The sequence below is a fragment of the Amblyomma maculatum genome, chromosome 8, assembly GCF_055883805.1.
Source record: "Amblyomma maculatum isolate TAMU_Amacu chromosome 8, ASM5588380v1, whole genome shotgun sequence".
Taxonomy (NCBI): domain Eukaryota; kingdom Metazoa; phylum Arthropoda; class Arachnida; order Ixodida; family Ixodidae; genus Amblyomma; species Amblyomma maculatum.
This window is the reverse complement of record NC_139351.1, coordinates 126,110,304-126,125,729: the sequence shown is the minus strand read 5'-3', so window position 1 is coordinate 126,125,729 and position 15,426 is coordinate 126,110,304. Positions and strand designations below refer to the sequence as shown.

The 15,426-nt window shown below is 46.1% G+C and overlaps 1 protein-coding gene across 1 annotated transcript in view; it reads right to left on the bottom strand.

Moving 5' to 3' along the window:
* The window catches only part of Myt1 (protein kinase, membrane associated tyrosine/threonine 1), a 36,828-nt gene extending 24,570 nt beyond the window's left edge, over positions 1 to 12,258 (bottom strand). Inside the window, exons 1-4 of the mRNA XM_084577629.1 lie at positions 11,864 to 12,258; positions 6,213 to 6,336; positions 5,000 to 5,097; positions 3,247 to 3,531 (exon numbers count right to left, since the gene is read on the bottom strand). Coding sequence (XP_084433755.1) covers positions 3,247 to 3,531; positions 5,000 to 5,097; positions 6,213 to 6,336; positions 11,864 to 11,935 — 579 coding nt within the window. The 5' untranslated portion in view covers positions 11,936 to 12,258. The remainder of the gene's footprint in view (positions 1 to 3,246; positions 3,532 to 4,999; positions 5,098 to 6,212; positions 6,337 to 11,863) is intronic.
* Positions 12,259 to 15,426: the final 3,168 nt, after the last annotated feature.

Genomic DNA, 15,426 nt, shown 5'->3' with positions numbered 1-15,426 from the left:
GGCAATGGATGGCTACATCGGTTCAAAGTGCGGCATGGGATTGTTTTTAAATCGATTGTCGGTGAGGCGCGTTCAGTAAGTGACCACGACGTTGCCAATTGGCTTGCAACAAACTGAGCCATTATTGCAAGCTACGCGGAGCAGGATGTGTATAACGCAGATGAAACTGCATTATTTTATCAGATGCTTCCAGACAAGACGCACTCCATGAAAGGGGAGTCATGCGCTGGCGGTAAACACAGTAAAGTGCGCGTTACAGTTCTTCTGTGCACTAATATGAATGGCAGCGACCGGCGCATGCCGTTTGTAATCGGAAAATCCAAGAAGCCACGTTGCTTTCGGAACCATGTACCCGTGAGCTACAGGCACAATACTAAGTCCTGGATGACACGGGATTTATTCGCAGAGTGGCTGGGCGAGTTTGACCGCGACATGCAGAGGCAAAGCAGGCGCGTGCTGCTGTCCTGGATGACACGGGATTTATTCGCAGAGTGGCTGGGCGAGTTTGACCGCGACATGCAGAGGCAAAGCAGGCGCGTGCTGCTGTTGCTCAACAATTGCTCAGCGCACCACGTGCAAACGTCTCTGACGGCAGTGACTGTACTTTTCCTGCCGCCCAATACCACTTCTAAAGTGCAGCCTCTTGATTTGGACATAATACGCTCCTTTAAGGCATCGTATAGGCGCCGCATTGTGCAGCGCTTGCTCATCGCCGTTGACTGTCCGGCCGCTAACTTGCCGCTCCGAGTTTCATTGTATTCAGCCCTTGAGATGGTGAAGGCGGCCTGGGCGGAGGTGATGACCGCTTGCGTGCGAAACTGTTTCCGCAAGGCTGGCTTCATCAACGCAGTACCGGACGTCGGGCCTGATGCCTCCGATGATGATGATTCCAGCGGCGATTTGTGGCAGAGCGTCGTCGACTCCGACATGGGAGGCCCTGGCATTGGTTGGCAGGATTTTATTTCTGCGGATGACGCGGATATTGCGGAACCGCGCACGGACGAAGGCATCGTTTCTGAAGTGCGGGCCGAGAGCGACGCGGAAGAATCAGATGAAGATGAAACCTCTGAGCCAGCACCCGTAAGCACATCTGTAGCAATGGACTATATAGAGGGCCTCAGACAACTTGTCTATGCCAAGGGACTCGGCGAAGAGCACGCTAGTGCTTTAAATAAACTGGAGACCGCTCTCATCGCATCTGCACTGCAGAAACAGACGAGCATCACAGACTTTTTTGCTAAGAAATAAATTTCGTGTTTTGACCGCCAACTTTTTTTTTCTCTCTTTTTTAGTTTGTGGTCCAGTTACTACAAACTTCGGGGTATAACGAATGGACGCCGCTTGACGCTCAGGTTCGTTATAAGCGGGCTCGCCTGTATCTGCGCAGTAGCAAGCTGCTCTATGAATTGAACTAACCTAGCACTGCAGAAACGATGAAGTAATGGCCTGTGCGTACTCCTAAACACTGCACCGCACATTTCCCAACATGACGATTACTACTCACAAAAACTGTATGCACCATTTGAGGATACACTAAATGAAAAACACCTAGCAAAACATAACAATTTACCAAATAGCACAGCTCCAATTATTGATTTAATTCCCTGTGCACAGAAGAGCTGTAGCAATCATAAAGTTAAGTATTTTTGTCTTCCCTTTGTGTAAAGCCCCCTTCTAGTGTCTTCAAATGGCAGCCTAGGAACATTTAATCTATATTAATGCAAAAGAGTTAAAGCTCCTATCCAACTAAAAATTTGGGGGGACATTTCATCTCATCCTTTAAGGGCATGACAACGTTAAATTTTTAACCACTCCCATCAGCCATTTTTCTGACAGGTCCTCGTTTGCATATATCTGCTTTGCTACTCGCTTAATCTCCAATCTATGAACAATGATGGACTGCAAGGGGAGCCATTAACGCTACCGTGTCGCACTCTTAAAGGCAGTGTTACTTTCAGCTCTGCAATGCACTTCAAGAAGCTCATCAACTACATAATGCACCACAAAGACTACAGCCCGACATAGTGATAAAAGAGACTGCCAATGTGCCTTCATGCAGGCCTTGTCTACCAACCATAAACTAGAGTGAACAACCAATCGGTAATCACGTCTTCAAAGTGTGTCTGATTGCGCACAGACCTCATTCAATTTCTTGTCCCTGCAGTCAAATTCATATCCCCAATCCCAAATCCCAACAGTGAGCAGAAACTCTTTCAAAATGGCACGTTAAAGGTAAGCATACTTTCAAGGAATGTTTTCCGAGGAACGCTTCAAAAGCCACTGTCACAATAAACGTGATAACTCAACCAACACTCTTCAAGAGATGCATTTTTTTTCTTAACGAATGCACCTCAGCAAAAGCAGTTCAAGAGATGTACTCCAATGGCTGCACCTCTGTGTCTGCATCATACATTGACAATGTTTTGGGCCAGCCTTCTGTAAAGGCTGTATAATATAGTGTGGCTGCAGCATGGAGGGGCAAGGTGAGAAGTTCCCTTCGCTCCACAAAGAACAGTTCCTCGGCCAAACTTACAAATATGAATTTCTGACAAAATCCCTCACCTCTACACCTTCAAGGATGTACAACGTGAAGGTACCAACATTTATCCACTCATTTCACTCTTTAGGCTGACTCCTAATTAGTGCGTGTTGCAAATCACCCCTATGATGCCAATTACTCTATCTACCTGAATAGAAAAGAAACACAACCCTATTACACAATGAAACCGGCACAATTGAGCCAGGCAGACAAGCAAATTATTGAGTCCTCTTGCATCGATAATACTGGGGACAAGTCCGTGATCCCTCCTTCAACTGCCCTCAAGAGAAAAAAAAAAGAGTTAAATTATTTGTCAAAAAGCACATGTGTTAGTATGTCTTAAATTTTTGTGTGCTGTATTACGATAACTTGCTTTGTCGATTAAAGAAAAAAAAAGAAAGGGGGGGGGGGGGGGCACATAAGGAGTTTCCTAATGCAAATCTGTTTTTCTTTTACTTGGACAATAAACCTCAGTTGAAATTTAGCATGCTGTCCCGTTGGTTGCTTTCTGGAACTGTTCCTTGCCTGTTACATGCTAGTTGCTACACTGCAGTCACTAGCTCAGCCGTCTTCCTTGATCTTAACGTTAGGGGCCACCTGTCTCCCCTATTACTCACACTCCTGTCTCCCCTATTACCGTACTCGCATTACACACAAATGAATCTGATAAGCGGGTCACACGAGTGGAACGCGGAATGGTCACTAACCAGTAGCAGGTCTACAAGAAACTTCCAGACCAGGTGCTCAGGCAGGTCATGGTGGTCCTCCGTATAGGCAGCCAGGCTGCGGTCACAGAGCTCTGTCTGGATGTGTAACCGGTAGTCCTCTTCCCACGCCTTGACGAAGCGGACCAGGTGAGGATGAGGAGGCAGCTGCTCGTGCTTGGCCACCTCCTGAAGCTGGTGTTGGCGGTCCCGTGGGCCCCGGAACCTACGGTTGGCCACCTTTACAGCGTAGTGTCGGCCATCGTCCCGGCTTCGCACCCTGTACACCTGCGTACAAGCCACCCGGTCAGTCTTCAGATGCAGCGGCAAACGGTGGCGGCAGGAGCATGTGCTGCCCCGGCTGCGGAGCTGGTTACGAGGGACAGCGGTGACGCGAAATGCAGGAACGGGCGCCAAAGAGCTGCGCTCTAAACATTGCTTGCGTTTAAGAACTGCTCCACTTGAAGCAACCTTACAGGCCATAGCCATAGTTCTAAAGTTTTAAGCATTTGTTTAAAGCATGTGCATAAAAAAAAAGGAATATTCTTTAAAGAAATGATGACCTGTTATTTTCCACCAAGAAACATGACCAGATCGCACACATATAAAAAAGAAAATCAAACCCAGACATGACAACGAAATTAGTAAAAGAGCTGTGTTAAACCACAAACGGTAGCTATGAGAGGATAGATGCGACCCATTTTCAAGAATGTGATGCATCAAATTATGGCGTCCCTCGCAACCAAGCCTATGGAAGCCAGTAAGCCTGCACTTTTGGACCCCTTGGCCAGTTTAACCATTTTACACTCCCAGGAAGTGTGAATGAAATAAATTTTCACTGCCAAACCCAAGCTCTTTCATTGGACCTTTTTATAACTTTCATGCTTTTTTCTCCTAATTTTATTTTAAGCCAAAGATGGTGCTTGAGCATAATTTTTTATGATTCATGACATGAGCATCCTTTGTCCTTTTGCGCTACATACTTATGTCATGGATCACCGTTACCGACTTGTCCAAGTTTCCACCGTTGTGAATGTTTCATGAACTTGTTTTAGTTATACCGCAACCAAATCTAACAGGCATAATTTTTGAAGTGAGCAGAATGCAGATGCCTATGTTTTAATACAGCCACTATTATTGTTGGGACTGAAAATTTTTGAAATATTCAGGCACCAGATATAAAGCTGCCTCAAAATAGTAAATGACAAGAGAATGATGGATTTTGCTCAGTTAAGCACAGTGCAGTGTTTAGAAACAAACATTCTGCACTGCTCTGTTATGCTTACTGCCATGTCCAGCAGCCTGCATAAGCATAGTATTTCTTGCTTATACTATGTGGCATTTATAACGAGAAAGCATCGAGCTATTTTAGACTTAAAAAAGGTTTGGAAAGAGGAAATCAAGCCCTATAAGTGGTACAGTTCTTCAATCGCCTCGCATTTTTATCGGGAAAACAGTTTTCAAGCAGCGCGACCCCTTTTAGAAAAAATATCCCTTTAATGCACGCACATCAAATGCTTTCAATGCAGCATTTTATTATGCTACTGTTACACTGGGCTGCCACGATAGCACTGCCCTGCCAACACATTTTACAATGCCTACAATTCACAGACAAATTTTTCCCATGACTGGCTTGATGATTAAAGCGGTGAATCCTAGACATCATTCAGAAAATCCTCACAACATAACAGAGAGCAGCACTGCTGCCGCTGTTGGCAGCAAGCAAAAAGAAAGAAAAAAAAAAAAGACAACATACCACACCAAAGGAGCCTTCCCCCAGCTGCTGTTCCACTTGGAAACACTGGTGCAGGTAGGGAACCTGAAGCCGTTCGTCATAGTGCGAGCTGCTGAAAGCTGTCAGAAACCTACAGTCAAGGTTGAAGCTCAAAACAGCAACTGTGCCTGGGTCTACCCTGACACAGGACAGCAAGAGGGTCAATACCAGCATTGCAGCACCACTGTCACGGTTTGGTTTGCGAGGTTTAATGTCTCAAAGCAACTCAGGCCTATAACAGACGCCGGAGTGGAGGGCTCCAAAAATTTCGACTACACGAGGTTTAACATGCCCTAACATCGCACAACACAGCGCCTTCGTCAAAAAGCAGCCGCCGCGGCCGAGACTTCATCCCGCATCCTTGGACACAGAAGACTAGCACCCTAACTACTTCACCACCGCAGCGGGGCACACCACTGTTATGTTCCTGCTCCTTGAGTTGATTCAGTGTCAACGCAGAGGACCATTTTAACCAGAGGAGGTAACGGGTAATCGCACATGCGAAAGTGACAATTATGACATCCTGTAAAGAGGAAACAATCATAAAGGGATCCTGAGAAGAAACTGAAATTAGATTGTATTGAACAAAATTACCACATGAAACCAGAAAATGTAGGTTATGCTCTAGTATCCTTAAGAGTTGATGCAATAGCATTTCTAACTAGTATGACTTAGCAGCAGGGCTTAGTAGTGCTACATACTGGTGCAAAGTAGCAGAGGTAAGCAGTCGGGCTACTCACCCGTGCTTATTGGCAGTGCTAACTAGTGGTCCTCTCTAAGGTACAAGGCAGTCACATAAGGCCTCTAAATAATCCCACAGAGCGAACACTCAAGAATAGGGTATGCCTGGCTTGCAGCCGAAAGGGCAGTGTTTCAATTGCTGCTCCAACACTTTTTTCCCGCAAGTGCATATTTCTTGGGAATAACTTCGGCACGGTTGTTGATTGACGCCGTGACCCGCAACATCACCACTGTGTTGAACAATTGGAAAATTTCGTCGTCGCAACCCCTGGGATTTTGGTGAAAGTAGCATTACACATCTTACCTTCACTGAGAATGCAATTGTTAAGCCTGAAAGTGCCAGAAAAGACTGAATACAGGTGTTGCCATCACAGATTAATTCTGCAAGTAAACAGCACTGCATCGACAGTTTCTCTAATTACCGCATAGTATTCTGCGCCAACCAAAGGGATACAGTGTTCAGAGCCAGTGAAGCTAACTGCCTGGGCACGCCGAGGCTGGAGCCAATGCCAAGTACTCCGGTCCAAGGACCTCACTCGAGGTGGCCGTGTACGGAACCTTCTGCGGGCTTGGCTGTCCTACAAAAGGAGAATTCATTTATGCTCGACTTGATTAAACTTTTGCTTGCACACAAAAGCATTGATGAGAATTTCACTTATAAGCCAACCCAGCAGTGCTCGGCAGACGCTTACCAACAAACAGCAGGGTTACAGCACCCCTTGCAACATATTGCAGCAAGTCTGTGCTTCCTTAATTTTCATCAAAATAAAAAACTAGGAGCAGACAGGGAAGAAACACACACACACAAGTGATGCTGAAAGCCGACAGCAGTCATGATGCCGAGTATCACAGCCACATATTTTATGTGCTGGACTTCCACATTGCATTAAGCCCCCCCCTCACCTTTCCAAATCCCCTTACATCGCATCTTACTCTTATAGGCAACGTTTAAGCATCCCGTAAGTTTTTGCTGCTGCATAACGCAGGTACAGTGCTGGTGAATGGCTCGTGTGAACGATGGTTTTGATGCACCCTTTTGTGGTCCTTCTATGAAGTTTGCAGCAAACAACACTTTTCACAGATATAGCACTCCTATGTTCAATCGAGATTCATGCCACGAAATAAATATTGTGGACTTTGAGCTGGTTTGGCAACACCAGATCAGCAGGCCCCGTGCTTATTTTCTTTTCATTTGTTCGAAACAAAACTGGTCCTAGCCAGTAACATTTTTTACCAACTCTGGACCAACGTTAAGACCTGCGTTTGCCCAGCTCATCATAAAGGCTATCCTACTCCTCAAGGATGCAGGTGCGTTTACCGAGTGGGCAGTTTGTGATGGGGTCACAACCGACTGCTTCATATCGGAACAGCTTAGTGAGAGCGAAGCGCTAGAGAGATTTGCAGCTCAATAAGCTTGATTACCTGCATAAGAACACTGCTGCCTATAGGTATGTGTGCATTTTGAGAAAAAGTGGACGCAGCGAAAAAATTATGGCTGTGTCAGTAACGATAACATGGAACTCTATAGGCCGCTAATTTAATTGAGGGTGCTGTCAACAATGAAATAATTTCGTTTTACTCACCCAAAGTAATGCCTACGTTACAAGAACCACCAATGGCACGTATCACAACACACTTTTGTGATAGCGACCTTGCAGTCATCAGCTTTGCAGCGGGTGAGAGCAAGTTTTGTGCCCTAAACTGATAAGGGAGCCTCCTATAGGCTAGTGCTACCTCAATGTGAAGTCAAGGTTCGATGACGGTACAATATTTCCACAGCTGTGGAGGTGTTAAGTACCAACTTCCGCAGCAGTGGTGCAGACAGCGCCAACTCGCGCCTATAAGGGAAATATTCACGGTCATCGCAACGATACGGGAGACTTCTGTTTCTCCAATCGGCGCAAGATGGCGCCACTGATCATATACGCAAGGTATACATGGTACCCCCAGCACCTGAGGAGCCGTGCATGAGTTCCCCAACTTGTGAGCAGCCAGGGAGGGCTACTAGGGAAGAAGAAATTTGGTCAGTGTCGTTGGGAGCCATCGATAGAGCAATCGCCCGGATTAGCGCGCGCACAGCTCAAGGGCTGGATGGCATCCCTGTGGGGCTCGTGAAAAGCCTCGGCAATGATGCGCGGGCATAGCCTGCCGGTTCACAGATATGCTAGCAGGCAGCCCTCTGCCAGAAGACTGGCGCCGTGGCAGAGGGATCCTGCTGCCAAAGAAGGGCGATGATGCAGGCCTCTTACGAGACTATCAGCCTCTCACTATAACCAGCGTGTTGTACAGGGTGTTTGCACATTGGATGATCGGGTGGGCCAAAGAGGGCAACCACTTGACCGAGTCGCAGAATGGGTTCAGACGTGGCCGCCGCCTTGAAGACAATCTGTATGCCTTAAGCCAATGCATAGAGATCAAGCGAAAAGAGGCAAGAGGGCTGGTGAGCTGTTTCCTGGACGTAGCGAAGGCTTATGACAGCGTCCCCCAGGAACTATTGCTGCAACATCTGGATACAGTTGGAATGCCCAAAACCTGGACAGAGATGCTCCAACGTCTCTATGTCAACAACACGGTGATAGCCACCCTCAATGACATCTGGTCGAGCGAGGTGGTAGTGGGTAGGGGTCTGAAACAGGGCTGCCCTCTCTCACCCTTATTATATATGCTATACACTACGAATGTTGAGCGGTGGCTACTGGCGTCGGGTGTTCGCTTCATAGTGGAGCGGATGAACGAAGGCATCAGGGAACAGCAAGTGTAGCCAGCGTTGGTGCTCGCCGACGACATTGTGCTGCTGGCAGGTGACGCGGAAGACCTGCAAGTTCTCATTACTGACTGTGAAGCACTGGTGCCTCTTGGGTTGCAGTTCAATGCCAAAAAATCGGCCGTACTTGCTTTTTCTAGACCTGAGCCCCCCTCTGTCCCTTGATGTTGCCAAAAGGTGTGCCGCTTCCTCAAGCTACACATTACCGCTACCTCGATGTGACCTTCGGGATTGAGTCTGACTATACTGCTGGTCATGAGTTACACTTAAGAAGATCATCCCAGCGGGCTGGCAACATTCTTCGCAGGAGGTGCTTGTGGGGCTTTAATCGATTTCTCATGGTGTGGGAGCTTGGAAGGCAGTGCACGTCCCTGCCCTGGCCTTTGCCAATGCAGTGGTATGTTCTACAGTACCAACCCGCGAATGGCTCGAACGCACTCAACGCACTGTTGGAAGGCTGGATCCAGGATGCCATGGGAACATTGCAAACGAGGCAATTCAAGGTGACCTTGGTTGGTCCAGTTTTGAGGCACAAGAAGCGCGAAGCAAGACGTCGTATGATGGCAGGCTGAGACTCATACAGCCACACTGATTAGCGCAACAAGTGTTCGATTATGTGCACCGTAATGGGGTCCGCACCAGATGGACGAAACGACTGCAGCAACTCCGCAGGAAGTACGCCATTTTTCTCAGCCCGTACAACAACCTCGGGAAAGAACAGCAGTTTACATTAGGTAGCGACGTACTGGAAGTAGTAGGCGATTATGTCTACTTAGGACAGGTAGTAACCGCAGATCCAGACCATGGAAAGGAAATAACAAGAAGAATAAGATTGGGATGGAGCGCATTTGGCAAGCACTCGCAGATTATGACTAGCAGCTTACCGGTATCGCTCAAGAGGAAAGTATACAACAGTTGCATCTTACCTGTACTCACCTATGGGGCCGGAACGTGGAGGCTAACCAAGAAGGTTCTACTTAAGTTGAGGACAACCCAGAGGGCTATGGAACGAAAAATGGTAGGGGTAACATTAAGAGATAAGAAGCGTGCAGAGTGGGTCAGAGAAATAACTCAAGTTACCGACATTCTAGTAGAAATTAAGAAGAAGAAATGGGCATGGGCAGGGCATGTAGTGCGAAGAGAGGATAACCGATGGTCGCTTAGGGTAACAAACTGGATTCCAATGGAAGGAAAGCGTAGCCGGGGGCGGCAGAAAGTTAGGTGGGCGGATGAGGTTAAGAAGTTTGCGGGGGTCAAGTGGATGCAGCTAGCACAAAACCGGGTTAATTGAAGAAATATGGGAGAGGCCTTCGCCCTGCAGTGGGTATAGTCAGGCTGATGATGATGATGACAAGAGGAGACTGAGCGAAAGTGGGCGAAAGCTGTTGAGGCTCAGGTGCAAAAGGTGGAAACCGAGCGCTGGATGGAGGCCATGGAGGGAAAGTCCACACTTAAGCTCTACAGAGAACACAAACAGGAGGTCTGTGCAGAACCCCTCTATGACAATGATATCTCTAGCAGCCTCCTCTTCGAGGCACGAGCCTGAGACCTCCGAACTCTGACCTATAGCCAGCGCTACGATGCTGGTGTGCAAAGTACGGTGTGCAGAGTGTGCGCAGTGAGTGAGGAGACTATCAACCATCTGGTTCTCGACTGTGCTGGCCTCACACCAATGCCAACAGAGGGCACTACACTCCCACAAGCGCTTGGCTTCAGTATACGTGGCGCTTCTGACAGTGCAAAACAATTCAAAGAGGTGGCCAAGAGCAAGTGCCGCTTGAGAGAGTGGTGGAAGCTAGTGCGACCAAACTAGTAGCTGAAATTGTTAACGTGTACCTATGTGCTTATAAGTGTTTGTGTGCAGTAGGTGAAAGTGAGCCAGGCCAGGATATTGATATAATGTAATATCCACCCGTTAAAGGGGAAGGCCACAACATCCATCCATCCATCCACGTCTACGGTACTTTGTATTGTTTACTTTTTTTTTTTTTTAACGACTGCGACGTCAACACGGTGCCCGCCCGATACGAAGGGTAGAGTCAATAAATCATCATCATCATCATCATCATGTGAAAGTTTCTTTCGCTGAGTAGACAGACTGAAAGATCAGTTAACAGATAATTCAAGGGAAACTTAGCGCACAACAGGACAAGACTAAAGTGAGAAACACACAAACCAGCACAAAATTCGCCGCCGTATCGTGACTCACCGCTACGCATCAGGCCGATAAGATGATACATTTTGACCGCATCACGCAAATATCACACACAAACGTAGTAAAAATTAAAAAAAAAAAAAATCGCCGTTAAATGCCACCTTAATGCGAAGTATATGCCCAAACAAGCGAACGACTATGCCGTGAGAATTTCTGCATGTTATGCTCTGAGGACCCCCAAAGTTGAACTCAACGGCAGTAGCCTCATACGATAAACACCAGCACATTCCTACCAGCAAGCGGTAAACCATTTTTAGAGATGCACTACAGAGAGCAAGCTGAACAACGCGCAGATTGTCAGTGCGTGACGCGAGAGGTCCGAAAACTGAGGGACAGGCGCGAGCGCTTGTGCACGCGGCTTCCACATTGAACGTTAGCGCGGAAACTCAACACAGCGTAGTATAACAAACAACGAAACAATGGCAATCGCTGATGAATTAAAGCGTCTTCCACAAGCGAACACACATGAAACACGCTTATGCAGCTTGCAGAGCTTTAGTGCATTTGTCACCGCGTTCTGGCACTCTTGAGAGTTCCTTGGACTGGCAGAAGATCAAATCAGTCGATATTGTCGACCATAAACCCTGACTGCTCATTGGAGGGTCAAATTCTAAAGTTAAAGCTCAGCTACTTTGGTCATCTGATGAGAAGAGAGGAGTCGCTGGAGAAAGATTTGATGTTGGGAAAGGTTGAGGGTCACCGGAGAAGGGGTAGGCAGCGAACGCAATGGTTAGATGGCATCCTCGAGGCCCTGCATATGAAGTTATGTGATGTTAAGAAGATAGTGAGAGGCCGGAAAGCGTGGCGTGACATGGTCCATAAGGTTACGAAGAGACGGACATGACTGAACGACTGAACTGAACTTTATTATGGCACGACAGACGCAACTCCGACGCAACTTAACTATGCGGTTCACTTTCAGGACGCAAATACAAGACTTGTCCACTGCTACTCACTGCACAGCTGCCAGTGTCAGTGACTACAAAACGCATGCAGTCAAACCTTCGTTCAACAACGTTGCTCAAACGCGTCACAGGATCACATTTAACAACGTTACTAATGTCAACGGTACAGTACACCACTTTCCAAGGAAGAACTGCAAAGACGGCAGAATGACACAGCTTACTTTTTTTGTCAGCAGCGGCTGCGAGTCCTCAAAAAGTTCGGGGTCTGGCCGCGGAGGCGTTTCTTGAACCATTTTTGTTTCGCCAAAAGCGGAACACTGAAACCGCTGGTTACACCGCGAAGTCCCAACGAACCATGTATGCAGTAGTTACCGAACACCCGAACACGCTAGAACCGGCGCCGTCACGTGCGAAACCCACAGGCGCATATCAGTATAAATACAAAAGCCGAATTGGCAGACCATAAAGTTCGGGCACGTGACCAAATATGTGCACCAGCGTTGCGCAGCGCGAAAAACGTTCGACAGCGCTGCATCATCTCCAGTACCCGCCAGCTCCTCCATGACACTTCTGACTTCCTTTCGACTCCAAAATCGGGTATTACGGATTGTCGCGGCGCCCATAGTCAATACTGTAAAGAATCACCTATGATAATCGCACAACCTGCAGCAAAATCAACGGCACAGATACTTTAATAAAAAAAAAACATCAATGATTGTAATATTTCGAGGAATAAATGGCAAGTTAAAACAAGCAGAAAAGAAAAACTTTCATTGATATCGACGATGAACGGTACGACTTTTACTAATTGCTCCGAGATAGCGCTGCCATCAGTAATACGGTAATACCACGACCATGGAGGAAGGAAACACCACATAAAACGGGCGAGACTAAAACCCGCCATGAATAGGGTTTTTTCGGCTAAAACTTTGTCCCTAGATTTCCCCAAACGCATTGAACGCCATGTTTTTACAAAGTACCTAAATGCTGACTATTATGTGCCTAGTTGAGTCTGAATTTGTCCCCAGATTCGTGGCGGGCTGGCGGGCTTTTCGGCTCTTTCCTGGTTGTCGCCGACGGCGTCCAGAGCTTTTGGATTGACGAGCTCTGGACGACGCCGTCGTCGGCGCATTCGGGCAGTGTTTGTAAAGTCTCCCAGTTTATTGGCGTGGTTTTGCTGCAGCGGAGGTAGTGCAACGCACCCTTAACATTAAACCATTCAACAGCAAAAGTCGGACGTTCGATTCATGGGTACCGAGCAAATTTGCGATGTCTGCGTCAACGATCTGACATCGGCCGTCGCTTCTCACGTAAGCCATTGTCATTGCTGTTGTTTTTTGACATAGTGCGCTGAGTGCAGCGGTAGGTGGGTGTCGTGTCCATTTTTGTCCGCGAAATCAATGCGAGAGGTGTCATTCAGTAGTGAATTAAGGTAAACAGCAACCTGGTACTTAATTGTTTTTGAGCTTGCAGATATGACAGATCGAAATTAACGTGCAATTTGTCAATTACTTATATCTCTGTGGCATGGATGCCACCTTCTAGCTTCGGAAAGCAATCTGAAGACGGTGCAAAACTCGTGTGTTTTATCAGAACATGTATCGATATATAAGCAGTATATAGCAAAAATGACTTTGGAAGGAATGAAATTGTTTCCAACAAAGCTTTGCGCAAATGCATTTTTTTTTTTCCATCAGGAGCTTGCGACAGCGCAACACGACAACGTAGGCACTATACTGTGTCAGCTTGCTGCTTATCTGATTCTAATTTAAGATGATTAGCATTAGCAGCATTTGAATTGTTTTAGTGGTTATTTTATTACATATACAAAAGGAAAGAAAAGATGTTTGCCAGCCCCGGTATCTGATATCTGGAGCACCTGAACAAGGGCGGTGGAATTAAAGGGATAGCGAGGAAGGGGTAGATGAAATCAAAGAGGTGAACGATAGGGAGAAAGGACAGGGTAGGTAAAAATAAAAAATATATTGTATATAAAATATAAAAATATATCACAATATATATACACTATGACACAATATACAGTAGTTCGCTTGAGGCCCAGAGTAACGAATGCAGCGAGCTGCCAAAATGCGGCCAGGAAGGTAGCTTGCTTAACTTCCTTCAGGTCACTTGCAGCAGCCTTGTTACTGTATACGTGTTAGTAGACTATAAACTTGGGCTGATATCTCATATGCAATGCTGCTTGGTAGAGCACTCACTTCATTTCAGTGTTTACATGTGTCTGTGCCATTTTTTGTTTTTACTTTCAGCAGTCTTGGAGACGCAGCCGCTCGTTTATTTTGGACAACTTTTGCATCCTTGGCTCCCTACATGTACAGTACATGTAGCAAGGTATATATATGTGCATTATATTCAGTATTTTCATTTTATTTTTCAGTGCATGAGTATTGTTTCTGCTATGGATAGGAATTTGTTAAGTGACTGAAAAACATTTATAGCAACAATTTAAACATATGAGTGTCAATCTGTGAGGCCACATTGTTGCCATTGTCGTTGGTATCGTCTGGACATGCCACACCCTATACCCAATGAATATAGTCATTCCACCAAACTGAAATTGAATCTGGGTTGCAATACACACTTATACGCTATAATACCCCAGCACTCAACCCAACACTACGTCTCGTAACTGCCACACTTGTTGGCTGCTTACTGCACCGAGCTACTCCAGCACTTACTGTTAGCATTACACACCCATATATTTTTATTTATTTATTTATTTATTTATTTATTTATTTATTTATTTATTTATTTATTTATTTATTTATTTATTTCAAATACCCTAAGGGCCTTTGCAGGCTTTACATAGGGGGGATTCATCACATAAACACAAATAATTTACATTACAAGCAAAGAAAAAGCTGTAAGCAGAAATAGATGCACAAAAAACCATGAACAATTTATGCAGTGACATCTAGATGCTAGAATCTAAGAAAGAAGACATTTAGAATGGGAGCAGTTAGGGATAAGAGTAGATGGAGAATACCTCAGTAATCTGCGATTTGCTGATGACATTGCCTTGCTAAGTAACTCAGGGGATGAATTGCAAAGAATGATGACCTAGACAGAAAAAGTAAAAAAGTAGGCTTGAAAATCAATATGCAGAAGACTAAGGTAATGTTTAGTAGCCTAGGGAAGGAAAAACAGTTTACATTAGGTAGCGAAGCACTGGAAGTAGTAGACGAATATATCTATCTAGGACAGGTAGTAACAGCAGATCCGGACCATGGAAGGGAAATAACAAGGAGAATAAGACTGGGATGGAGCACATTTGGCAAGTACCCCCAGATTATGACTAGCAGTTTATCGGTATCGCTCAAGAGGAAAGCATACAATAGTTGCATCTTACCTGTACTTACCTATGGGACTGAAACGTGGAAGCTAACAAAGAGGGTTCTACTAAAGTTGACAACGCAGAGGGCTATGGAAAGAAAAATGGTAGGGATAACGTTAAGAGATAGGAAGCGTGCAGAGTGGGTCAGAGAAATAACTCAAGTCACTGACATTCTAATGGAAATCAAGAAGAAGAAATGGGCATGGGCAGGACATGTAGCGCGAGGAAAGGATAAGTGATGGTCACTTAGGGCAACAAACTGGATTCCAAGGGGAGGAAAGCGTAGCAGGGGGCGGCAGAAAATTAGGTGGGTGGATGAGATTAAGAAGTTTACAGGGGTCAAGTGGATGCAGCTCCCACAGGACCTGGTTAATTGGAGGAATATGGGAGAGGTTTTCGCCCTACAGTGGGTATAGTCAGGCTGAGGAT